Source organism: Lagopus muta, chromosome 4 (genome assembly GCF_023343835.1).
Source record: "Lagopus muta isolate bLagMut1 chromosome 4, bLagMut1 primary, whole genome shotgun sequence".
NCBI lineage: Eukaryota > Metazoa > Chordata > Aves > Galliformes > Phasianidae > Lagopus > Lagopus muta.
The window spans coordinates 9,875,131-9,901,646 of record NC_064436.1 but is presented as its reverse complement, the minus strand read 5'-3'; the positions used below and the strand labels follow the sequence as shown (position 1 = coordinate 9,901,646).

General features: G+C 48.6%; 2 protein-coding genes across 3 annotated transcripts in view; one reads left to right on the top strand and one right to left on the bottom strand.

The window, feature by feature from the left end:
• Positions 1 to 303: 303 nt before the first annotated feature.
• Positions 304 to 5,683, bottom strand: NOCT (nocturnin). The gene is made up of 3 exons (XM_048942980.1): positions 5,515 to 5,683; positions 3,205 to 3,474; positions 304 to 2,468 (listed from the first exon to the last, which is right to left on the bottom strand). The coding sequence occupies exons 1-3, from the start codon at positions 5,666 to 5,668 to the stop codon at positions 1,633 to 1,635; spliced, it is 1,260 nt and encodes a 419-aa protein (XP_048798937.1). The 5' UTR covers positions 5,669 to 5,683; the 3' UTR covers positions 304 to 1,632.
• Positions 5,684 to 6,103: 420 nt separating this feature from the next.
• The window catches only part of SLC7A11 (solute carrier family 7 member 11), a 286,289-nt gene continuing 265,876 nt past the window's right edge, over positions 6,104 to 26,516 (top strand). For both annotated transcript variants that reach the window (XM_048942977.1, XM_048942976.1), the window contains exon 1: positions 6,104 to 6,186. The gene's annotated coding sequence lies outside the window, so the exon portion shown is untranslated. The remainder of the gene's footprint in view (positions 6,187 to 26,516) is intronic.

Here is a 26,516-nt window from a genome sequence, read left to right as displayed (position 1 = left end):
AGGAGCCAGCCCTGCTAGGCATCATTAGTGGCTCCTCAGGGAGGAACACGTGCAGCCTGGGGTGCAGTCCTGAGGTGAGTGCTGGCACTGTTCGTAGCTTCAGACAGCTGATGGGAAGAGAAATACTTAGGGTAATTTAAGGCCTAGGCTTCATTACTAGCTAGGGGAGAAGGCAGCTTAACTTCTCCAGAAGTGTAACCCCTTTCCCTACAGATTTGCTGTGAAATGTAGGCATGCAGGTTTGAGAAACACCACTTGCTATGAAAGTGGCTGTGACAATTAGTAAGGTTAGGACTGTGGACCAGGAGGAAGGTCTGGAAGCGATAGTATCATCCACTTATACTAAGGAAATGTAAAAGATGGCAGTAGAGGATATTTTCTTTTCCAAAGGACTTTTATTATTAAACAACTGGAACATTTACAAGTTACTGTGGGCCTTATGCAGCATGGAAGTACTGCTTTATTTGCTTTGCCGAGTCTCCAAACTATCTACATGTCAGACCAACTCCAATTATTGGTTTTCTCCTTTCCCTTCCCCACGTCCTGGCACAGTGGCACGTATACAATCCACATATTCAATACCCATGTCACACACAACAGCTGCCACCCTACCCCACCTCTGTCATGGCCTACGATCTGGGCCACGGAAAGAGGACCTGTAAGTGCTCCTGAGTGCTGCTGCTGTGTGATTTCAAGTCAGGTACAGGATTACCAGCTTCTCACAATAAATAAAATTTGTTTTCTAACAAGTTCCAGTGTAGATCTAGGTTCTGAAGATAAATAAAAGGAAGTCTTTCAAAATGAAGATTGGCCTTTTACTGAAACTGCAAGATGGACAAGGATATCAATTTAAACCATTTATAAAGGTAATACTTGAAGCAGACAAGAAAACACTCCTTGTTAGGTGTGTACTCTGGAGGGAAGCACAGCATGTACACCTACAGAGCATCTGTGTGATGGACTCATGCACGTTCTTTGGAAAAGTGAGGGTGTCACTACAGGATGTGCTGCAGTTAGCCCGTTTCCTCACTCGCTGGAGGTGGCCTTGCTTACACTGTGCTGTTACCCCTTCAATTTCAATAGAGTCTTCCTCTTAAGTCGTGTGGAAATAAGAAGGCTACGCCAATATGATGTTAGATTTGTTCATGTCTACACCTTGTTTAGCTTCCTTCATCTGCAACAGGAAAGGACTTAACAGAATCTGAGAAGTCAAGCTTTGTTCCCTTTGGTACCGGCACAAGCTTAACATCAAATAAACAAAATTAGCATGCTGCCAGGGCAAACTGTTTTACATACACACATTTAACTTTAAATACTCAGGCCTCCGCATTCATTAGAGGATTATACTCTTAGCACAGGGGTTAGTGAAAGGATAAAGCTCATTTCCCTTCCAGTTTTCAAATCTGAGTACAGAAAGACCATCATTACAAGAACACTGACTCCTTTCTTCCTCCTTCAGAGGCCATGGATGAATGAGCTCTGAAGGGTAAGTGTAATTCCAAACAAGTGCCTAAAAGAATGTTTAGTCAACGGTACTTCCTCATCCTTAATAGCTTCTAGCCTCAGAAGTTTTCAGTAACACAAAACAACGGTGAATTAACATATGGCAATATCAGGTGGCATTCCAACCAATTATAACAGTCTGTCAGGGTCTTGGTTAAAACTAAAGTCACACACCAACGACAGGTGATCTGAAGGGTAATTGAACGAGGGCAGCCTGTTGGGCCCAATTTGCTCTTCAGTCAGCAAGCCTAGGGCTGAGTTCACATTCAAGGCATGCTGGGAATACCAGATATAATCCAGTGTATGCCGGCACTCTCCCGAGGGCCGAATCTTCCAGGTGGTGTACGGGGGCTCTGACTGCCCGTCGGGGCTCAGCAGCTTGTACGCGCTGTTTAAGTTGAGGCTGGAGTTGGAGAATTCTCTGTAGACCTCCTCGGTCGGCTCCGCATTGAAGTCTCCGCAGATGATCAGAGGGATCTTTGCACCCTGGGTGATGCTCTTCAGGTTCTGGAGCAGGTCGCAGCCCTGCGCAGAGCGGAACCTCTCCCAGCCAGTGCGAGCCTTCAGGTGGGTGACGGCGATGCAGAACAGTCTTCCAGTTTCACTGCACTTCAGTGTCTGAGCTATGGCTACTTGGTTGGTCTTCAGTTTCATGGCGGTGAGCCGGATGTTTGCGCTGTTGATGAGCTCGAAGCGTTCTTTGAGGAAAAACAAGGCGCAGCCATCCGGCCCGTTGTTCTGCTCCACATCCAGGCACGGCGACCATGGCTTCGGGAAGAAAGTGCACTGATAGCCCAGTCGGCTCAGGAGTGGCTCAAAGGTGTCAAAGTAGTGGTCGACTTCTTGCAGGCACAAGATATCCGGCTTGTAGGCAAGGATTTCCTCCAGGATGAGGCACTTCCTCTCCTCCCATTTCAGAGCTTCCATGGGGCACTGGACGAAGTTGTCTTTGCCTTCTCCAAGAGCTGAAATGAGAGGTGTGAAAGAAGGAAGTTAGCAGTGGCAAAAGTAACTCAGATTCGAGACTTCTTCCCCTTCTTCTCAAAGGTCACCACACTGTCTTCCACCTGTGGCTGCCACAGCTTACCTGAGACCAAATGCAGCACTGCAGGGGTTACTTAAGTAGAGAATACAAGGGCAGTTCTTACGCACAGGATTGCCCTCTCCCACCCCAAAGGTGAGGCTGTTGCATAATTCAACTCACAGTCCTGACTTTAGGGCTCTGAGAAAAATCAATAGTGATTATTTGGAAGAACTAAGAATTCCTGTAACCCACCTGAATCCCCAAACAGTTCAGCAATGCACCAATTACACCTGAATCCCCAAATAGTTCAGCGATGCACCAATTAGAAAACAGAAGAGCTTTACAAAGAATCTTACAGAGCTGGGTCTCTGTTCTGGGAGCTGACAACTAAAAGTGACAGGCGTGTCTTTTTTGGACACAGCATGTTCTAAGACAGGCATTCAGAGCAACTTCTGGATTCAGAGATGGCAGAAGAGGGAGACCTTTTTTTTTTCCTTCCGAACGGAAAACAAGTTGCCAGTTCAGGTGCTTAAAATTTCCCCCTATCAGCTGGGCCTCGCATCAGTCATCTCTCTCCCTTAATCCTGTCAGCCCCAGACGTGTCTAACTGCACAGACACACCTGCATTTTAAACTACTTGCTGCATTTGGTCTTCAGGTTCCAACTTGAGCTCTTACCTTGGGCGAGGATGTTCCACTGCATGACCCGGATGGGGCGGTGGTTACTGGCTGTGTTTTTCTTCAGGTCCACAAAGTTCCTCTGGAAGCGAGGTGGTCGTTTTTGCAGAACGAGCTGGCATTCCTCCAGCAGGTCCTTGGGGTCTATGGGCTCCAGCTGAGCTGAGTCAGGCTGCTCCAGGCAGTCCTGGTGCTGGGACACGGCACTGCTGCTCAGCGTCTTGGCGAGCGCGCTGTAGAGCCGGCTGGTGCTGTTTCCCATGGAACAAGCTGCAGAGGGAAATCTGGCATGAGCGATGTTCGTATGCCTTATACACAATCTTGTTACGCATGAGTAACGTGGGGTTTGTGCAGGAACTTGCTCCCAAGACGAAACAGAGGTGCAGAGATAGGGATTAGCTCTGCTCACGGTCCCGTCTCGTTTTGCTTGTTACCGGGTGCCGCAACTGCTGCAGCATGCAAACCCTCTCGTTTAAGACAGTGTGCAGGCATCCCATAAGGGGAGAAAGGAGGCTTTCATTCAGAAGGAGGGCTATGATTAACTTCTGCACGCTTTGTGGAAAGCAGAACAAAGTGTACTTTTTCCTTCCTCACCAAGGAGAGCCCAGCAGGTAAACAGACGCTGCTTGCTCCCTGTTCCATGCAAAGCGTTAATGAAGGCAACGAGCTGCACAGCCCAGTGCCCTGTTCCCAATGTGGATGACTGAAGGCCCATGGAGCAGGAGTTAGCTGACTCTCTGCTTCAGGTTAATATTTAATACCAACCTCCTTCTAAGATTTTATTCCCCCTTACAGCAGCAACTTTCCCTGAGTGTTTCAGCAAGCTCACAGCTTGGGGTGGGGAGAGGAGACAGGTTCACAGCACTGCTTTCTGTGTGAGCTGGTGACAGGCATGTGGCAGGGCCAGGCCTGGTGGGAGGGGAAGAAGCAGGACAGGAGCCTGAGCAGCTCAGGGAATGAGGGGAGGCAGATAAATGAGCAGGAGACTCATGGACTTGTAAAACAGGTGCTTTTAAATGTGCTAAAAAAAATACTTAGGTGTTCCAGATGTGTAAGCTAATGGAATAGTGCCTCTACTATGCTCAGTTAGGGGTTTCTTAGCGCTGCTTGAAGGCAGTAAGTTAGGAAGAGAAATTGGACATAGGAAATCCTCCATCCTCACCCCATCTCCATCCCTAGTGAGGTACCAGGAGCTCCCCAGGCTAAGAGGCGAGCTTCTAAGGGACTGCTTACAGTACTTCAATTCCAGAGATTTGGTCAGTTCAAACTACTGTCCAGAAGCCGAGCACAAGCAGAAGAGATACCACTTAATGGCCAGCGAACGGGGAACAGCCATGAAGCCCTGAGCAGGACCCCAACACTGCTGTGTGGGGAAGGGGAGCGCACCAGGAAACACTCTCTTGAGGTTGTCCTTGAGCAGCAGGGGTTGAGCACAGACAGCTCCCACGGTGTGATGTTGCAATGGGAAATGCCAGCTCAGCACCGCCTGCAGTTACTCAGTGAGTGCGTAGAAGAGGAAGGAAGAGAAAGGGACAAGAGGGCACCTTCTCAGCTGAGGTGTGGTCTCAGCCTTTCGAAGAACACGGCACAAAGTCCAAGGCTTTTTCTGTCACCTAATGACAGGACCGTGCTCTTTATTGTGAAGGCTCTGCTTAGTAGCCAAGGGCCGCGGGACAGCTGTCCTAGTGAAGCAGAGAGCACTGCCATACCTCCCGCCCCAACCCCAGTGCTCGCTGTCCTGGTGTGACACACCGACTGCCCGCTGTCCCACTACGCGTGCAGCCCTTGCTGCCGCTTGCCGTTCAAGCCTTGATTTTGGCAGCGTGCGGGAACGGCACGGTGGGACTCGGCGCCAGTCACAGCCAGAGCTGAAACCCTGCCCGAGTAACACTCTACAGGCCCGGTCAGGCGACGGCTTTAGCGTCGGGCCCTGACCTCGTGTCAGGACACGGGGCCTGCCAGGGGAGCGACCTCGGGCAGCCTTCGCACCCGGGGCCGCGAGGCCGGGCTCTCGCGTTTCGAGCGCGGCACGGCCACCGGCACGCACGGGACCTCGACCGCCACCCGCGCTCGACCGCAGCCGGCCGCGCCGTGCCCAGCGCCCCGCCTCGACGCGTCACACCGGTGCGCAGCACGGCTCTGACAGCGGAGCTCCTAGAGCACCGGAGAGCCGGAACCAACCAACGGGGGGCTCGGCTCCGCCCAGCGCCGCCACTCGGGGACTGGGGCAGACCCAGGCCGCGCCCCCACGCCCCTCGGTCCCGGCCGGCCGCACGGGATCGCTCTCCCCCCACCTCTCCCTGCACCCACCTGCGGGGGGCGGCGCGGCCCCCGCTGCAGCCCACGGGGCGGCGGGACCGAGGGCCGGCGGACGGCGAGGCCGCAGGGGCGGCGAGGCGGCGGCGGGCGCGCGGCGAAAGGCGGGCAGCGCCGAGCAAAGGCAGCGCGCAGGACCCTGGTACATGCTATCGGCGGGGCGGCTACAGCAGCGGCTCCGCGCCCGCCCCGCGGCGGCGCTTTTACGGGCGGCGGCGACGGAGCGTCCGGCACCTACCAGCTCCGCCTGGCGGGGGAGCGCCGCGCGGGCCAGCCCCACGTTCCCCGCCGAGCTCGGGGCTCGGACCGCCGGTGGGATCTCCCCGGTAGCGTTCCGGGACTCTCGATGCCGCGGACGTGGCCTCGTGGCGCGGGGTCGCCCCGTGCCGATCGCCTCGTTCCCCCCGCGCGGCCGCGAAGTGGGCTCGCCCGGCGGAGGCGTCGCCGCGGAACCCGCCGTGACGGCAGCGGCAATGCGTGACGTCCGAGCGCGGGGGGCGGTGCTGCACGCGTATCAGGCGTGGCGCCGCGAGGCGGCGTGCGGTGCGAGGGGTTGTGCGTCTGTTTGGCGCTGCGTTTTGCTGCGCCGCGCCTGATTGAGAGCGACCGCGTGCCGGTTCGCCTTCGTAACGCTTACACTGTGCCGTGAGCGTGTAAGCGTTAAAGGTATGAAGTTAGCATTCCGCCGGCTTTTTTGTTTCTCTGTATTCTCCGTCCCCTTTCCCTGGAGGACGGATGCTCTCTGAACACACAGTTGTTTTCTCCACCGACTGCTTTGCACTACAGCTGGGCGGGTTGTGCTCCCAGGCGCGAACATGTGCTTTAGCTGCTCTGTTGTAGAGTGACGCGGCTCGCTGGCCAGGAATGGGAAATACGAGTTCTCCTGGAAATGCACAGAGTGTGCTGTTCATTTAGGGTACGTGTGACTCAGCTTCCCAAAACATCTCGCGTCTCTTCCCCTTGGCTGCCGTGGGGTGCCTGGCTCTATTTCTGCAGCCCCGGGGATTCCCGTGCTGCCTGCAGCCCGTATCCTGAGAGAAAGCAGTAGGGTGCTCACAGTTTAGGTCGTTGAGCAGCACTTAGGCATTGGCTTCTGGGCACCTGCGGGACTTTGGGTGTGGTTTTGGGAGGCCTGCAGGCAGGCTGGGGGCTATTTGAGCACGGCAGGGCTGTTCTGTTGTGCTGACCTGATGAAATTCCACTACGTGCCAGTTTTTGGAGGGGCAGTAAGGTTGGAGTGGCCCAGGGGGAAGGCAGTAGAGTGGGTGCTGTGACAGGGCCGGGTTTTGTTTGTGGCCAGTGCTTTCCCTTGCAGGATAGCAGTGGTGGAGGTGCTGGCCCTGCAGTATGCAGGGCTCACGGTGGCCACACGCTCAATGGCACACAGAGATATAGGGCTGGGGTTGCCCCAAGCAAGGAGAGCATCTTGGGGATGACGGTTTCATGCACTTCTATAAGCATTTGTGGAAGTCCTCCTGTAAATGGTGAGCAAGGTATTTATGTACTGAGTAACACTGCTGTCTGGCTCCCCTTGAGAAGCAAGGTGCTGACCGGGGCCTGCCACAGCTGAGATGGGAAGGCCAGGAGGGATCCAGAGCCTCGGTAGAAATAACCTCCAGAGTGCTAACGTTCCAACTGGGGAATAACCTCGTTTTTTCCACACTTTATTCCCTCAGTTTCACAGTGCCCTGGTGACCGACCTCTCCAGTGGTTGGGTTCCAGCTGGCACGTTCCTCACAGAGGTGGTGTTGGCAGCTGGGCAGCTCTGGACTTTCCCCGAGGGAGTGCTGGTCCATGTGCAGTGATTGGGCTGCCTCAGAGGCAGGGCTGCTGCCGCTCCCACATCCGTCCCACTGTCTGTGTGCCTGCTCAGAGTGCAGCCCATCCAGTGCCACCTGTCCCTGTGGTTATGTAAGTGCTTGGTGCCAGCTTGTGCCAGCTGAGTGCCAGGGGTGAATGTTCAATTCCCGCCACACTTGACTTGTGCCAAGCCCAGGGTGTGCAAAAGCCTCTCTGCTTGGAATGAAGTGTGTATGCCACAAACGGTTGTATTTATAGCAGATTCCTCTGAGTTGCCTATCTGTGTTGCATCAAACACAGAATGGCAGGCTCTCAGTTGTAGGGCAGATTTGCAAGGTGTAGAAAGCTCTCTCTGCGCTCTTGTTTCTCCTGTGTGAGTGACTCTCAGGGCTCATCCACTAGCTTTCTTCCCCATTTGTTTCCACCGAAGTAGTCTCTTATTAGCACATATGTGCTTGAGTTTGGGTGAGCCTGCTGACTTTTTTTTTGGTAGAGCAGCTGGGCTTTCTGAGTTCATGATATTCTCATTGTTTTCTTTAAAAGGAATTCTGATTTTTCTTTTTTATTTCAGGGATATTATGATATTTGTATGGCCTCTTAGGAACAGGCTTTCATTAGCTGCGATTCCAGAGGGGAATTGACAGAGGAAGGAAAAGCTAGAAGCTGATCTTGATGTACCTGATTGTGAAGTGAAAACCGAATCCACCTGTTGGCACGTGTGAATCCCTCTCCCATGATCCCACTGAAGTTTCCCAGCCAGAAGAGAAATGTGTGACACAGCAGCATTGGCTTTTTAGTATGAAGTAGTGATGCGCCCACTGCTGACAAAAAGAAGGTAGGAAAAGAGCTGTGTGATAGGTTCAGGGATGTGATTTCTTTAAAATAGCATGTTAGGAGGTTGCAGTACAGTGGACAGACCAGAAACAGCTTTGATCAGGTTATCCTTCTTATGGAAACAGGGACTATGAAAGTCCTTTGACCAGGACCTTGGCATGATAGAATTATAGAATGGCCTGGGTTGAAAGGGACCACAATGATCTTCTAGTTTCAACCCCCCTGCTGTGTGCAGGGTCACCAACCACCAGACCAGGCTGCCCAGAGCCACATCCAGCCTGGCCTTGAATGCTTCCAGGGATGGGGCATCCCCAACCTCCTTGGGCAACCTGTTCCAGTGTGTCACCACTCTCACTGTGGAAAAACTTCCTCCTAATATCTAACCTAAACCTCACTCATCTCTATTTAAAACCATTCCCCCTTGTCCTGTCACTATCTGCCCTCATAAACAACCATTCCCCCTTCTGTTTATACACTCCCTTCAAAAACAGGAAGGCCACAATGAGGTCTCCCCTGAGCCTTCTCTTTTCCAGGCTAAACAAACCCAGTTCCCTCAACCTTTCCTCTCAGGAGAGGTGCTTCTGATCGTCTTAGTGGTCCTTCTCTGGACCTGTTCCAAGAGTTCCACATCTTTCTTGTGCAGGGGGCCCCAGGCCTGGAGGCAGTATTCCAAATGGGTCTTCCCATCTGGTAAGACCTTGTTCAGGGCTCAATTTGAGGTGGGACAGCAGTCAGTGCCCTCAGGAGAGCAGTGAGCCCCAGGCACTTGAAGGTGGCACAGGGGCCCCCACAGGAGTGGGGGTTTTGGCTACCGGGGGGCTTTTGCTGAAGTAAAAGCCTTCATAGGGTATGTGGGATAGGGAGATGTGATGGAGGGACCCTCCTGTTTTGATCGCATGTGGAAATACCTTGTGGAAGGTTAAGCAGGGGTGCTCAGTGACCTGGTCTGGCAATGACGTGGCATGGAGCAAACCCATGGACCAGAAAACATACTTTGTGAGCATGGTGAAACTGGGGTAGTTGATCATTGCTGGCTTTGGGAAGTCTGATAGTGTGTCTTGTGGGGAGAGATCACAGCTCAGCACAGCCTCCTGCAGGGCTGTGTGGGGCCCAAGGGCGAGCACAGTCAGGGTTTTTTTTCTGGTGAGGGGATTTTGTACTCAAGTCCAGGCTCCCGCTGCCTGCTAGCACTTGGCCTTTGTGCTCACTGGGGTGGGTGTATGCAGGAATTAAAGCACATTCACAGCCACAGACCTGAACCCTATCCAGCTGCTGCTGGTTGGAGCAGCCAACCGTCACCTTGTCCCATAACCGTCTGCAGTGGCAATTCTGGCTTTTCTGGCAAACACAGGAAATTGCAGGTCCACTGTACTTAGGCACTGTCACACCACTGTGAGATGCAGTGACTTCTCTCCTCTTAAAGGAAACTTCACCTATCACCTTAATTTGAATGTTCAAGAATGAACATAAAGGCCAGCTCCAATCCTTCAGTCCTAATTGTTAGCAGTTACACTGAGGTGAGAGGAAATGCATATGGAAAAAGCCACCTCTCCCTGGCTCTTACAAGATCTGTTTTTTTCTCAGAGGTCCTTATACAGGCAGGCTTGCTGTGCCTGGTTGTGCACTGTGTCTTTGCTTGGACCATTGGGCTGGTCCCTATCGCACCAGGCTGCCCACAGGGGCTTCCTGCAATCCCAGCATCCCTGTTGGATATGCAAGGCTCAAATTATAGCCATCACCCATGGATTGGAAAGTGGTCAGCCTTAGCATCCATCTCCATGCAGCTGCAAGGGTAGGCTAGCTTTGGCTCCATGGCTCTGTGTCTTACTTGTGTTGGGATCCCCAGGCTTGGACACTGTACTTCAGACTGGGGCGTCGTGAGGGCAGTGTAGAGAGGGGGTCAATCCTTTCTCTCCCTGCTACCCGCCCCTCTTGATGCAGCCCTGAATACTGTTGGCCTTCTGGGTTGCATGAGCACACTTAGCCCTTTTATTCTGCTATGCCACGAGATTATGGGCGTAAGGGTGAAGGGTGCTGGCTGCATCTGTACCACCAGCTGTGCAGGGCATCTTCTCTGCCTGGTTATCTGCTGTTTCTTCTGGCCAAGTGTAGGTATGTGAGGCAGTTTTTACTGTCTGTATTTGCCTCCGTGCTTATGTTGTCTTATCTGCAAAGAGTAAACAGTGCTTGAGCAGCACAGTATCGTTCTTCCCTCTCTTTTTCCTCTAGATTTTTAATCAGTTCCAGGGATGCTGCCACCAGCTAGTTATGGCAGTAATAAACTGTGCTTCAGGCAGACTGGATAACAAGGCAAACCTGGCTTCTGCTGCTTTTTATTTACATTTTGGTGTGAATTCAGTGTTGCAGATGTCCTCTCAATTATAGAATTTGCTTCCTTCAAGATTTTAACTTGGAACGGAATGTTGAGAGCTGTGCTTTGGGAATACTGCTTCTTTTCAGTTTGACAGGCATTGCAGCTTATTAACACACTGCCCGTGCCAGACCTGCCTCTATTTCACTCTGTGGCCATTTTTTTCTCTTCCTTAAGGGATGACACATACACACCCTTGGACATTCTGCTGTTTTCTTGTGCTTTTGGAGCTCAATAATAGAAGTAGGAAGGGATGAGGTGCTCTCATCCAGCTCCTTGTGGTTGAATACTATGAAATTTGGGAATGGTCAGTGCTGGCACCTGTGGGTAGACCATGTGTGAATGGTGATGATGGGCTCCCTGGGAAGTAGGATTGCCACAGCAGCCCCAAATTCCTCTTGGGGCTCTTCACAGGGTTCAATTAGACCCCAAGAAAAATGGGAAGAGCAGCTCCCTGTCAGATGATTATCAGTTAAAGCTTCTGAAAACGTGCCTGGATTGCCCATGGGTGAAAATACTGGGTGGCGAGGAAGCCAGCAGCCACAAGTGGAGATGGAGATCACTCTTTGTAAAACAGTCAAAGGAAACTGAGCAATCCTTGTGTGGTTTGGAATGTACAATCAAAGGGAAAGCTGCCATTTTGACTGGAGGTGCAAAATTGCCTGGGTGTTTTTACTGTTTACGTGTCTGTGTAGAGCAGGGTTTCTCTGCTATTTGAAGAGAAGGAAAACACGGAAAGGAGAGGACATAGAGAGGAAGGAAAGTACTGCTTTTGTTACTGCTTGATATTCTGCTGGCCACATTAGCAAACAGCGCTGTTTGTTCCAAAGCTGCTCTCCCATGTGTGCCAGGCCTCCCTGGGGATACAGCAAGGCACCGCTGCTGGCAGCTGGAGTCTGGCTGAGCTCCTGGCTCTTCTGCATCTTCCTCTGTTCTCTCGGGATCCAATTTGTTTGCTGCCTGTTTAGCCACCTGAACTGCAAAATGGGGCGCTTCGTTTTGTAGGGGATGGAGAAAGTTTGTAAACAGAAAGGCGTGCTGTTGTCTCGCTGGCGGTATTCGGGAGATTTTGGAACTTTGCTCCTATCTAGGAGCCTTCTGCAGCCGTCTGCCCTTCTGCCCCCTCTGCCGACGAGTGAGTGAAGTTTTGGTGTGCCCTTCATGGCAGTGGCTCCTTAATACCCATCGAGATTTTGGCAGATCTCTCTGTCTCCTGGCGTTTCTCTGTTCTCTTATCTTGTTCACGAAACTGTATTATGTGAGACAAAAATCATTTGTTGGAGAGGAAGGGACATTGTACTCAGTGGGATATTTACTGCATACTCGAGCTATAATCTATCCTCTGCAGTAATACAGACTCCAGAATGAATGGGTATTTATTTATAATAATACAGCAGACAGTCCATAGGGAGGTGTCATCCTGTTTGTAATCAATCCCGGTGCGCTGCTCTGGCTGCAGCACAATAATGCTTTGCATTAAGTGATGAATTGGTTTAGTTGCCTTATTGCGGCTGTCATTTTTCTCCACCGAAGATGCATTGCCTCCATTATGCAACTCTTGTCGCTGAGCATCAAATATCCACTCTTGACTCTTGAAAGGCAGCCCTGGGGTGGTGTGTGGGGAGGGAGGAACGTGGCACCAGCACCGCTCCAATGGGCAGCGGTGGGTCCAGGTGGGCAGCTGGGCACTGCAGATTTGTTCTGCCAGAATGGATTGTTATTGAACTAACATTGTGCTTCTGGATTGATTTCAACTCTAAACCTGATGACAGAGCGGATGTTTTACTGCCAGAGAAATAGACCATCCATGATATCGAATAAGAGAGATATATTTTAGAAGAGAAATTCTTGCTGTGCTGGGAAGAACAATAACAGAACTTCTATTAAAAGGACTGAATTTGGGTGCTGCAGAGATGCAATCAGTATTTCTGTGTCATGACTGTTACCATCGCTCAGCCGCTCATGAATGAGATGCCAGGAAAGTAATAGCCTGCTTTGTGAAAGACAGCATGGAAAATGCAGCTTTGTAGGCTAAAGGCCATCCTGGCTGGAGCTGGCTGCTCTACCAGGCAAAGCTGCCTGCAGAGGGAGGGCCAGGCTTTGCCTCCCAGGGCACTCCAGGGTGGGTGAGGGTGCAGGGCTTGCCTGTTTTCCTTGGTCCGGCTTCCTTTTCCTCCCAGTCTTGGCCGAGCCCGAGACATCCCTGGTGCTGCCACAGGTGGGTGACCTGCCCAAGACTCTTGTCCAATGGATCTGGACGTTAGGATGTCCTTCAGTGCAGGGCAGGCTGTGCTGTCCCTGTGTGTGTTGAGCTGTCCCTGGAGCCTCAAGGGCTTTGAGAGCTGAGAGGGCAGGGTGGGCAGACAAAACAGGTCTGCGTTTGGTCCTTTCTGCTCCCAGGGCAACTTCTCTGGGCAGTCTGCTCCAGGGCCTCATCACCTTCGTTTAGTTTAAACCATTTCTCCTCGTCCTGTCACTACTTAGCCTTGTAAAAGGCCTCTCTCCATCATTCTCATACGCTAGGGAGGAAGGGACAGTTTTGAAAGAGGCTTGAGAATATCCATGCATCTTTTTATACGCCTTGGAACTGCTTTTCCTTCTTTTGTGGAGCACTGAAGTCAGAAAAGCCCCACCTCGGTGCAGTTACCCCTCCCCAGCGGCAGAAGCCCGTTGCAGAGCAAAGATGACAAAAAGAGGCCTTAGAATTATTCTTCTGAAGTTAGAGCTCCCACTGGGAGCTGAACTGGCAGTTAGCAGGTGTAGGGGATCAGTGGGCTGGCAGTGCCAGTCCGATGTCGAACTGCCTTGTATACCTCAGGCTCAGCTGTAGCTTCACTGGACTTGGAATAAAGTAAAGGCAGGTGTGTGTGGTGGCTGTGGGTTCAGGCATCCTCTCTGTCCTCAGGTTGCTCCTGTATGCAGCTGCCCATTGCCTCAGCCTGGGCGAAGGCTTTCTAGGTGTTCCCAAGTTCCTGTGGCTCCTCTGGATGTGATGGTGTTATTTCTAAACACAGGTGATGCTGTCTGAGCATGCAGCTAGAAGCCAGGGTCCTATCTTATTGCTGTGTGATGTAAATTCCTAGTAAAGCAAATGAGATTTATATCCTGCAGTGAAGAAAACAGACCCCAAGATCTTTTTTTTGTCCTTCTGATTCCAATAGCTCTAAGGAGACCAGTAGGGCCTTTGTTTTCACTTCTCTCTGAGCTCCTTTGACTTTGCTCAGGTGCTGCCATCCACTGACCTCTCTAGGAACTAGAATTGGGGCAGCACATCCTTGTGTGCATGTTTAAATGTCTGAATGTGTGTGTCTGTGTTAGATCTATTTTTCCTCTGACTCCTGCATTAGCTCATTCAGCTATAGAGCTGATCTGCCAATAACTGTGTGCTGGCCAGAGCTGTTGTGAGGGTGAGAGGCTGTGCTATGAAGTGCTTTGATGACCGTGAGCACTCTGAGACCTATGTACTTCAAGGTTTTTGAATGGAACTGAGCTCATGGCCCTTCTTTGTGCCAGTTTGTCTGTGGCTGAGCTCAGTGCCCAGCTAAGTGCTGGTAAATGTGTGCTCACTGAGGTCTGAAGGGCTGTTGTCCATGTGTCTTTGCCACGCAGTGCAGCAGGTGGGCACCTGCTGGTGACTGAGAGGTGAGAGGTCTAGGATGTCTCTCTCAGACCAGAAGTTGGGGATAATGCGGGGCAGCCTTCAAGGATGCTGCAGGCAGGATCCTTGATATGTTAGTCCTTCTTCCTTGACTCCGAGCACTGGAGAGGATGGCTGCCCATCAGACTGGCTTTTGCTGCTGGGATTTTCACCTTTGAACACTTGTTTTACGGTCTAACAGCACCCTTATAAATTCATAGAATGGCTTGGGTTGGAAAGGACCTTAAAGACCATCTAATTACAGCCCCCTACTGTGGGCAGGGCTGCCCCCCACCAGCTCAGGCTGCCCAGAGTCCCATCCAACCTGGCCTTGAGAAGCTCCAGGGATGGGGCACCCACAGCTTCTCTGGGCAGCTGTGCCACTGCCTCAGAACCCTCTGAGTAAAGGATTTCCTCTTTAACGTCCAACCTAAATTTCCCCTCTTTTAGTTTAAATCTGTTCCCTGTTGTTTTACCACCATCAGACCGTGTAAAAAGTCAGTCTCCATCTTTTTTTAAGCTCCCTTTACCTGCAGAACAGCCTAGTCCTTCTCTGAGGCACGTTGCCGTGCCATTCTGGGAATTGCTAATGGCCAAGCTGTATTTTGAACAGAGATTTATGATCACCTTCCCAGTCAATTAAAATCCTGGATATTGCTAAGGCAGAATTCAATTAAGGTTAATTGGAGCTTCTGAAAACCACTTTTCCAAAGGGAAACAATGGTGGGATTGCAGATCCTAGAGGGTTTCTATTACTTTTAAATAACTTTCAGTTCTGTTCCTCCCCGATGCTGCTGTAATCTTCCCTCAAGCCCTACGCTCGTGCTATAATCAAGCAATTCAAATGTTGATTTTTTTTTCTGTCATAATTTATCATTTTGACTTATTTGTTCTTTATACGTCTTCTTCTAAAGGCAGGAAAAAAATCTACAGAAGCCTGGAAATGTTTTTGTATCAGTCCCAGTGGCCTGCCATGAAAGATATATAGGCACTTGTAAGAATTTGACAACGCTTCAGCAACAATTATCCAGACAGGTACAATAACAACTCCCTTTTCTTTTGCTGTTGAGAGGGATGCTAATGCTTTAATGAATTGTCAATAAAGATTAAAAAAGAATAAAATAAACAAAGGGTAGGGAAAACAGGTGCAAATGAAATTCCATTGAAATGCAGCTCAGGTTTACCGTTCTACCCTAAATTTTATTTTCTTGGCATCAGGGACTGTTGTGACAGTTCCTCGCACACTTGATTGAACCGGGAAAACACATGGGACTGTATCTTAGTCACAGCATGCAGAACGTGCAGCTCTCAGCTCTCAGAGCAATCTCTTGGAGGGATGAATAATCATTTCAGCCATTGCTTTTGTCAGAATTTGCAACCCATTGTTTACTGCGTGGGGACTAATAACCAAATGCCGGGGAGGAATTAAAGGAGAGGGAAGCAGCAGTGTAGAAAGAGAGCTGCTGCAGCTTGCGGGCCTGTGGCCCCATGGCCGTGCCTTTCTCACTTGCTGGTTGGGGCATTTTGTTGAACTCTGCTCTCTGCTTTGGGAGTAGATTAACGCTTCTGACTGCCCTGCGCTCGGCCGTTTAAAGGGAAGCAGAACAACTGTCGACACAAGTATTTTTGTAGAGTTTCCCTCTCTTTGTGGGAGATAAAGGGAAGCAAAGCCGTGGGCAATTATTGTGTAGAAGTTAAAGGGAAAAATTTCTTTGATAAGAAATGATTGTGTAATTATACGACTGCCAAAGGAGAGGAACATGTAGGTGGATGCACTCTCTGATGTGTGATTACTAATGAATTCTCTGTATCCCTTGTGGAAAAGAGCCACAACTGTAAAATTAAATAGTCGATGCTTCTCTGATGAAAGGATTCACAGGCACTGATGTCCTTTATCAAAATACAGCGAGCTTTGAAGGAAGAGCAGGAGCAGCAAGCCTCAGCTTCAAGTACAGCAATTGGAATGGAGGAACTCGGCCCTAGTCTTTCTCTAGGAATTTTGTGTTCCGTGTTTTTTAGGGCAGAATCATTTTGTCTGGGGAAGTGCTGGGTAAGCTGTGACCAGGCAGTGGGCAGCGGCTGAAGCTGTGGCCAGTGCCATACAGCTGGTGGGCAGGAGATAGTAGATTTGATGTCACACTGGATATGTGTGGACTGACACGTATGGAGACTTCGGAAACATCCTTGCTTTGAAAGGTGAAAAGTGCCATATAACTACTCAGTGAAGCGTGCATCTGCTTGACAGTCCAGGGAGCGCTCGCATGCAACTCTCTGCCTGTCTCTCTTTTCTCCTTCCCCTTTTCCTTTTCTTTCCCTTTCCTTTCCCTCTTCTGACTCTCCATATAGATACAGACACAAACATGACCTTTTGTAAGGTAGCCTCCTTTCATGAAGTTTACTCTTTTTGGTCTTGCAGTTAATGCAGCGTGTTATTTCAGGGAGAGCTGATAGTTCTGTGTAGGAATGTAGGTCCTGACATGGAAATGGGACTGTTGAAGACCTCCAGAAAGAGGCAAAGAGGGCAGAAGGGCTGCTGGGGCACTACCTGCAACACTATGGCTTTGGTGCTCTCAATTGGGAAGACGCCGTGAGCACAGAGATATCCCCTGGAAAATAAAGAGGGGAAAGTAGCATCAAAGCAGTGGATACTCATCCCTGGGCTGCTCAGTGCTAGGGGTGTCTCGAGCGAGAGACAGCAGGAGGGTGGGGAGGGGTTGTCTGTGGTTCTCCTGCCCTGCTATGGCGAGGTGGATGTCTTTGGCCAGCAACACTGATGTTAGTGCCCGTGGCTGTATGTAGCTTGTTGTCGGCAGCATCCCTTGCACCTCTGTGGTGGGACATGGTGTGGAAGACTATGAGGTTCCCTGGAGAATGGGGAGTAGCTGGATATTTTTATTTGCTAAAAGTAGCTGAGAAGACCTTAATACAGAGCTCTAGCCATAAAATCAGAATTTGTTCTCCCCGCTCTTATCGTCTCAGGAAACAAATTTTGCTGCAAAGCTTTTCCTGGACCTTTTTAAAGCTGTAGCATTAAATACATTAAAGGCTACTTATTTTGAATTCAGGTAGAGCTGAGACATGTTACGACTCTATAACTAAAATGGAAAACCTAGTTAAAAAAAAAAAAAAAAACAGCATTTTTGCTCAGACTGAATACGACTATTGCTGTTTAGGTAGATTATTCTCAAGAGAAGATCCATGGGCTGAAAATAGTCCATTGCTGTCCACAGGGACATTGTGAAGAAGATTTAAGAGGATCTAGGTGAGCCTGGTGTCCTTGGAAAAATAATGACAGGAAGGCTAGCTAGCCCAAGGCCATCGACAGCAATCTCCTCAAACGTTAAAAAAGTGCAAAGGGCCACACAACACGTACCTGAGATCGTGAAAAGACAGGGAAATAATGGCTTGAAATAATGCTTGAATAAACAACTGGAATAAATGCGTGACTAGGTGGGTGTATTTCCCTATAGATACAATGCAGGGAGTATGCCTAGCTGAGGGAAAAGCACTGCAATCTTTGCAGAGGAAGGAGTACAGCTGGAGCCTGAGATTAGCTATGGCGAGGCTGGTGATCTGGAGTCACAAAGCCTTCCTCTTTCACTGCCTTTTGTTTTTCAGACTGGAAATGCTTTTTCATGGAGGCTTGTACTAGAGAAGCTCAGAAACGCTTCTGTCATTACAGCACATTTGTCTTGGATCATGCAGGATGTATTCGTGTGTAGCTCAAATTCCTGCTAGGTACTGAAAATGCAGGGAGATTATTTTATTATCCCTTTACTGCATGGTATATTAAATGTTTCAAGAAAATCCAGCCAATTGATCACAGAGCATGCTGTCCTTGAAAGTTATGCTAGTCTTTCCAGTGCATTAATCAATGAGGCAACTGAAGGCAATTCCACGTTGGCATCCGATTTCACATCCACAGGTTTATACACACCACCAGTGCTTATATCCACGTTTATTTACATTCACCTCAGCTCCCGCGTTGAGAATTCTGTGTGTGTGTGTGTGTTTACATCCAGAGATGACTGAACTGTTCATTTTTTTTGCTCTACATCATAAAGGTTCAGTTTTCTTCCTTCTGCAGTCTTTGTTTCCTGGCTCTGATGATGTTTCCTTAAAGAGGATGCCGTGTGCTTGTTCTACAGCTGCCTGTGGCCATCAGGAATGGATGCACACAGAAGAATATGGGCAAACACACATCTGTAAGTAAGTTTGTGATTTAAACAGATCACCCTCGCGTTTGTGTTTGTGCCTCAAAATGGTAGGCTTCCTTTTGTTATTTTGGCCTGAAAAATATGGTTATTTTGGCTGTGTTGGTAGTTAACTGCATAACATTACAAGATACCCTATTGAGAGCTGCTGTACCATTCATTTAGGCCTTGTGAGTTCATCCAGTTGTCAAACACAAATTTGCCTGCAAGTATTTTAACCAAGAGACAAAGCAGTATTCCAGCAGTGGGCAGAAATTGGAATGTCTGTGAAAATTGGTTCAAACACAACTCTTATATACAAAGGGAGAGTTGTAAGTCCACTAAGAGGAAATTCTCTTAATTCACCAGTGCCATTACTGATAGTATTGGTCAATGAGATCTTCCCAACTGAGAAAACTATCATAAAGAGTTGTGAAGGAAACGGAAATTGGGACTCTGCTCTGTGTGAAGACAAAAAGGACTCTCATGCAAAGTACTTCACTGCACCCTGCCTTGATTCTTCTGCCTGTGGGCTGCAGACTGGGGTGTCTGCTTTCCAAGAGTATAAACAAGATATGTTTATTGCCATCTGCAACATGTGCTGAGATCCTCAGCAAATGCTATGGATGTGCATGCTACAGAAGCATCTTAATTACAGGTTAACTAAAAGTACAGTAGCGGACGAGCAAGAAAATGACCAAATATTGTCCTCATGTCTATACTAGAAGCGGATACTAGCTGACATGATTTTTGAGTACCTTCCTTCCATTACTGACTTTTAATTTCAAAGTGAAATCGTTTAAACTTATCTGTTTCCTTCTTATTTATGTTGACATGATACAACTATTCTGGGTTACATCCCTTCTATGCTCGTATTTGTGAATCTCCAGACTGATGAGCAATCTGATCTGGTGCTTTATTTGGTCAGCAATGCTGCCCTTGGCAGAGGGTTGGAACTAGATCATCTCTGAGGTCCCTTCCAACCCACATCATTCTGTGATTCTATGATTTTACCTGAAAAAGGAATATGATGTTACCTAGGCATTTAATGATGATACTAATGAGGCAGCAATTCTTCTGTTTCTTTTTTTTCTTCCTGGATTTGATGAGGTTATTCATTTCAGACCTTGAAAACTGAAAGAAGACAGTTGTGAACACAGCATAGTTTTGTGTCTTCTATGGCTCCTGTTCTATTTTTGTGCGTTTACATGCTCGTTTAGGGCCTTTGGATTCAGTTGTGCTCCCCACAGTCTTGCTGGCATCACAGATCTTTCCTGACTAGCTGATGGCTTTTGTTAAGCACTCTGCTCCATAGCTGTTAGTATTATGTGCTTTTATACAGCTTAGTGGAGAAACATCTTGTTACTGCTTTTTCTCTTGGAAATATGTATTTAGAGGACAGTTGCTTCCAGACTTTCTGCTATTCCAATTTTTCAGCATTGCTACCCTGAAATTACACTTAACCTAGGCAAGCTTAAGCAAAAAATGGTGAGAAGTGATTATCTGGACAAATCCCAAAAAGAACCCAGCTGCAGAATTGCAAGCCCAACCACAGAGGAGTTACAGGGACGTGGTCTCCCAGAGCTGGGCTCGGCACTGCCTCTCACCCACTGCCTGCCCCTGAGCATCTCACCTGGGCGATGGTCCCAAACCGGAGCATTTATGTTTCTCCCCATAACTGTCCAGCTTTACAGCCGCTTCTTTGCTCCACCATCTGCCAGAGGCAGAGCTGGCCTCTTGCTTTCTGGCGCCCTAGCGGTGGGTTCCCCATCCCGCCCAGCGCTGGGCTTTGGGCTCGGAGCAAAGCCGCGGAAAAACCAGCGCCGTGCAGACTGCAACAAGAGCCATTAGATGGCAGCAAAGCCTTTCGGAAAGGGCGGTGGGGGAAGCGTTTGTGCATGGAGCTCGTAGCTCGGAGAGCCTCGTACAAGAGGGACCCTGGTCGTAAATCCGGCGTGCAACAAGGGGTTCATCGTGTGTCCTGCAGAGTGCGTGTTGTACCGCTCCCCAAACCCGCTGTTATTTGTGATAGAGACGACCCTTTCTTTTCTTTTTTCTTTTCTTCCCTCCTCCTTTCCTTCCGGCTTGTTTTAAGTGCATAGCGTATTCCCGCTGTTTAATTTCCTTTCCAAGAAATGCCTATCCTAAGCCTTTAATGTGAGCTGACCAAAGACACCTGTGTGATGTTTGTGGGGCAGTGCAGGGCTGATGGCACACGGGGCTGCCGATCTATAAGGTGCAGTTCTGGCAGGATGGACAGAGAGCCTTGTTTCTTGCCTAAAAAGGAACATTACCCTTGTCAAAAATGTATTTGTGCTGAGCCAGTGAGACAGAGTGGCCAGGCGCAGAAAGGGATTTTGCAGAGGTTGGCTTCATTATGGCAAAATAGTCAAGGAGGAAAGGGAAACATGATTTTGGCTTGTTTTGTCATCATCTGTTGCTCTCAGGTAAGAATTTGGATATAAAAAACAGGTGGGAAGAGGAACAGAAATTATTTTTTGCCACGCAGTGACATTATATATTCCCCTGATAATAATGTAATAAGAAAAGAATTACTGATTCTCATGAAGGTGAAGAAAAGCAGACTTATACCTGCCACACACCCACACTTCAGCCTGTTCCTATCACTGGCATTATGCTTTGTGCATTCTTCTCAGCTGCAGTAATGAAAAATAGGTTAAAAGCCATTAGTGATATTTCCTCCTTTCATCCTACACGAGAATGGTGTGAAATGCAGCGTTATACATGATTTCCTTGAAAACAGCCTTTCTAAAAGCATTGCTTACAGTTAGGGATTTGGGAGCTGCCGTGCAGGGAGGCAATTTTAGATTCTTGAAGCTGGTTCTGTGAACTGCTGTCGGTGGAGCTGGTGAGGGAATGTATGCAAAGGCCGTCACCGTTTCAAATGTGCTAATGGACAAAATGGATGAGAGAAAACAGTAAAAGCTTTGGCTTGCACAGCCACCCAGGAGCATTCCTTGTTATCAGCGTGTGCTGCCTTAGATCTGAAATGCAGAGACGGGGATTTCATCAGAAGAAGCTGATCCATGGTTTCCTCATACCTGCAGCGCTGCTGGCATAGTGGGCTGTTGGTGGCTGTCCTCTACTGTAAGACCAGCCAGTCATACTTTGCTTCTAGAGTTTGGACAAGGACAGAAGAGTGTCTCCTCACTCAGATTGCTCTCAACCCAAACCCCTGGATTTCAGCTGGGCTGAAAGCATAACTGTGGCACCACTGTTTTTGGAGTGTTTTGAGGGCTGAAGTTTACAAGTAGAATTGTTGAGGCTGGGACAATTGTAATGTTATTCCCTTCTCTGTTTTGTGCTAGTACTTAATTTTCCCTACCTGACACTGTTATATGTCTTTTTTTCCAGGATTCTGTAACTCTTGGTGTTTGTTTTTCCTGTGAGAGAGTTGCCTGGAAAGGAGATGTACGGAGGAGAATTTACCAAGTCTTATTCAAAAGGTAGCCATTTCAGGATTGAGTGTTACTGGGAGAATGTGCAAGGGAGATTTGTGTGGACAATCCTTTCCTGAATGCCTTATCAAGAGCTGGTGCCATTGTTTATACTGACTTCAGCTCACCATAAACTTTGGGGTAGGAATTGTCTTATGGCCCCAGTTAGTTCTAGTTATCTGGTTTTGAATTTCTGAGTGTATTCTTTGTTTTAACAGCACACAGTAAGAGTCTAGGGCCAAGTCCTACCCTCAGTTCCTCCCAAGCAACACTGTATCTTGACTAATGTATTTAACTTGATTTGCCTTTAGGAATGTTATCTTGGAAGCCTTAAACTTGAATTTCTGCTGTGACACTGGAGGATAGGAAGGGGGATAAGTTGACTTTATAGCCTCTTTTTTTCTCCTTCCATCCTGCCCTTCTTGAGCCTTTCTGTGATGTGTAAGTGCAGGGTCCAGGAGGGCCCTTGGGCCGCCCCTTTGGTTGCATTGACCCAGCTGTGGGTTCCCCCTCAGAGAGTTCTGGTAGATGTCTTTTGTCAGTCTGACTCAGTCCTTTGACAGAGCCTCACTGCTGAAGGGCACTCGGGGAGCCTGGGCATCAGCTTTCCAGCTCCCTGCAGCCCTGTGCAAGAACACGAGCCTGAAGTCATGTGGCAACCAAGAATCCTTCGGATTTCACCTCCTTTTCCCTCTGTTCCTGGCAGGTCTTCTGCTTCTTTTTATAATTGGAGATACTGTTCTCTGTGGATAACACCTACCCACTCTGCCTGCAGGCCAGTAGGTATCGTATAATGTTACTTCCCTGCTACCTGAGTTTATGATTGACAGAAGCTTTAGCTTTTTTTGAGCTTGACATGCAGTTTGTCCCCAAACCATTTGCGATGTTCTAGAAAATAATTTCCCTTCTTTTTTTAGACACTTTCAAAGTCTTTTGGTGTGCTGGAATTGATTGGGAAGCAAGGATTGCAGGGCCACATTGTTTTTAGAGCCCATGGTCGGGTCTTTGACCTTGTAGCAGGAGGCAGCTGGTAAGGAATACTTCTTGAGAAATCCATTTGCTAACATGTCAGGGTGCTCTCTGTGCTACCAAAAGTGAGATGGGCATGAGTTCTGTGTTTAGCTATTGCTCCCCTAAGTTAATGTCACAGAGCATTATTGGTTGTGTAGAACTGCATCATTCTTGCTTGCTGGTGTCTTTCTTGATCTCCTTTCACTGATTTCATGCTTGGGTACACATTTCCTGTGCTATTATTCTGGAAACCGTGTGCATAAAGAACGCAAAGTACTTCACAGCTCTCTGACTACCAAGAAAAAAGTCCTCCATGGCTCCGTTTGATTTAGTTTTCACAGTACTTTACACCTCTGGTGGTGGGTTTCTTTTTTTCCTTTGCATCCAGGGAGACTGAGGTATACAGAAAGTACGAGTGTCGTGGGGTCACAGGTTTCACCCCAAACACACAGGTAACCTACTTCTTGTTAGAAGCGGAACATCTGAGGTAGATCAAAAATATCTTTTGCATTTTGACATTTAATTGGATTTGTGCTCCGAAGAGGCATCCAAACAAATCAAAGAGATCTCGGGATGTTCATTTTGGAGCTGAAAATGTAATTATTTCTATGAAACACAAGTCCTTCAGCATTAGCATATTTTCTTGGTGAATGTTTGCTGTAGCTCTGCTCAGAACTGAGGCAAATCCTGTTGGCCTTCGGTCTTATCAGCATTTAGTTACCTTTAAACCTACTTAGAGATCTACACCTAGTTATTGCTTAGTGAAATTTAGCAAGTCTGTTTCCAAATGTATTTGCATCTCCAGAGGAAGGGCAATGTTATTGTCAGCATTCATGCTGCTGTCCACCTGCCCTCGTGCACAGAGCTTGATTTTCTCTGTAGTGCTCGGTGGTACAGACCTGTCAGAGCAGAACTGGAGAAAGGTGCTCCTTGCCTCTGTGATGGCAAATGAGCTGTGTGGCTCCTAGCTTGTCGGATCTTCAGTTAAGCAAAACAGAATGAGAACCCTGCAGTTCTCACAAAATGAGGCTTGAGTTTTGTTTTTTTGCTGTCAGTGGGCAGACTCATCACTGGGCTTCTGAGTCCAGCAAATCAGTCTGAGGCTGCTCGATATTCTTGGGGCAGTGTCAGAAGAAGAAATCTCTGCTTCTGCTCTGTCCCTTCTCCTCTGAGGCAGAGCTGCTTTTGCAGCTGCTCAGGAAACTGGATTGAGCAAGCTGAAAAAAACAGTATTTATTTATTTATTTATTTATTTTCCTGTGGGTTTTTTGGTGTATTGTCAAGACAGGGAAAAGCAGGCGGGGATTGGAAGACTTGAGCTGCTTTAAAACCTGCAGCTTAAGAATATTTAACCATAGGCAGATGTAGGCTCTAGGCAGCTTCCTGCCCACTGGAGGCTCTCTTGTGCCGTCTGTCCAGTTTTCTGTCCTCTGTTCTGCGAAGTCTGTAGGCATTTGCAATCCCAGTTGATGAGGACTCACTGCGCCCTGCAGAATCCAGCCTTACACCTCCGGGTACAGGCTTGCAGTGCGTCCTCAGGCAAAGCTAAAGCATACAGCTGCGGTGCAGAGATATGCACAAGAAATAACATAATTATTTGCAGTGTAAATGCTGCGTTCCCTTTGTGTTGTTTCCAATATTCCCAACACACCTTGCTGGTTCCCCTTGTAAAACAAAACATAACATGGCAGTTACAGCAAGCTCTTTCCATGAATGGCACATAGTTTCACTGAAGTATTTCTCGCCTTCATCTAAAAATGAAAACTAAGCAAACAATGTTTCTGCAACACACTAAGAGAGTTGGTATGAGGGAATTTGTCTCTGGAGACCGCAGTGCATTCTCAGCTATCAACTCGAGGCATTTTTTCCTCAGTGGAAGCTGTTTGTGCAATTCATTTCCTGTCTGTTCCTTGGCTTTTATGTTGTTATAGGGCCCAATTCTGTGAGCGGTGATGTGGGAGGTGAACTTGCTCATAAATGGGCTCATTGATTGAACTCATTGGAATTATGTGCCTAATCAGACATGCACTGCTCTCTGCTGGATCAGGTCTCTCCCCCTCCTCCCCACGAAGAGAGAATATTCTGTCTTCATAAATTGATGCAGCGAGGAAAACCTCCTGGCTTGTGCATTTGTAACACAGAGCTGTAACAAAACCTGTGTTTTTCTCCCTGAAGATTTGCATTGCCTAGGATAGAAATCCCCTCACAGCTGCAACAATCTATATTTTAAACATTTTCCCTTCATGTGCCTCCCAGTTAAAATATCATATGAAGTACAGCTGGAAAATCTCTTGCAGAAAGAATAATTCTTTTTCCTTGCTGTTTTCTGGCTATTTCTGAGCATTTTACCTTACATCCACTTGTCCTCAGGCCCAGACAATGCTCTGTAATTTATGGATGCCCTTTGCCTGTGTCAGCTGCACAGGAGTTTGCAGAGCTTCTCCTGCCTCGAGAAACGCTGGGAAGCATTTGATGGCATCCTCATGCACAGCCAGCGCTGTGATTCCTGCGTGTGGAGGAGAAGTGACGGGAACAGCCATGGGGCTTCATGGAGGGGTGATTAAAAGCAAGCTGGGATGGGGAGAAGGGGATTGACAAGGAGATAATGAGAAATGAGCCTGCAACCTTAGCGTTCTTCATTTTACGCTTGATTTCTTTCCTTAATGTCTATGTCACATCTTATTTTTGCCATAGCTGTTTCACACATGTTAAAACTGAGGCACAAACGGAGTGGCTGGGAAGCTCATCTACACTAGGGGTAGACAAAGGAACCACAAGACCTTCTCTCAAAGTCTTGGAGCCTTCCAGAATTGGAACGGAATGGTGGTTACTTGGTCACTTGGGGGGCTGTTTCTGCAGGGCTGCGTGCCTATTGCCATGGGCACCCAGGAAGCTGCTTTCTATGCCAGGAGGTCGGGATGTGACCCAAGAGGGAGAAGTAGGTGTGATGGGATTCATGAATTTTGACTGCATGATGGTGTGGGCAGGTTCTGGGCTGTCTGTAAGCTGAGTGCCAGCCTGAGCACTGCGAGCTCTGCAGCCACAGCAGCGTAGCTGATGTGGCTGGAGTGTTCATCCGGCTTGTCGGGAATTTCTTGCCTCTTTGCTAAGCTTGGTGGAGCTGCAGCACCACTGTTCAACCCAGTGCAGGTTTGTCACCCCAATGCTCTTCCAGCCCTGATTGCACCACGGTGTGTGTCCATCGTGGCTATGGTGTGGGTGTGTTGCCTGGCTGATGTTGCCGGTATCTCTTCAGTGTTTCTAAAATGAAATTCAAAACTGCAGTGTTTTTATTGCTGCCCCATCAGCAAATTGACCTGACCCAGGCTGGTAACTAAAGCAGAGGCCAGGCAGAGGCTGGTGTTTGGGAGCGGTGCTGTGAGCTCTTGGAAGAGTTTTGCTGCACGCTAGCGGAGCGGGAGCTCGGGAGCCTGACCAGTGAGGAGGGTCTGCTTCCAGTGCAATAGGAAGATAATCAATCATGCTACTCGCTTGTGTCTTGGCAAAGGTATTTAGCTATCAGCCAGCTGGTTAGCTGCCTCAAGGCCACCTGCCTGACTGAAAAACAGAGAATCAGTTTCTTTCCCTCGCAAAGGGAAGCGGGGAATATTGACTTGTGTGATAATTTTAGGTGGATGATTAAATTTGGCCTCCTAGGCCCCGGTTGAAAATCCAATTCAGATGACTAGTTT

Excerpts from the sequence above, each read along its gene's own strand:
- NOCT (XM_048942980.1), bottom strand. The coding sequence starts at position 5,668 with ATGTACCAGGGTCCTGCGCGCTGCCTTTGCTCGGCGCTGCCCGCCTTT. Across the intron at positions 3,475-5,514 it reads GGCCGCGCCGCCCCCCGCAG|CTTGTTCCATGGGAAACAGC; the intron begins GTGGGTGCAGGG and ends TTCCCTCTGCAG. Across the intron at positions 2,469-3,204 it reads GTGGAACATCCTCGCCCAAG|CTCTTGGAGAAGGCAAAGAC; the intron begins GTAAGAGCTCAA and ends CTCTCATTTCAG.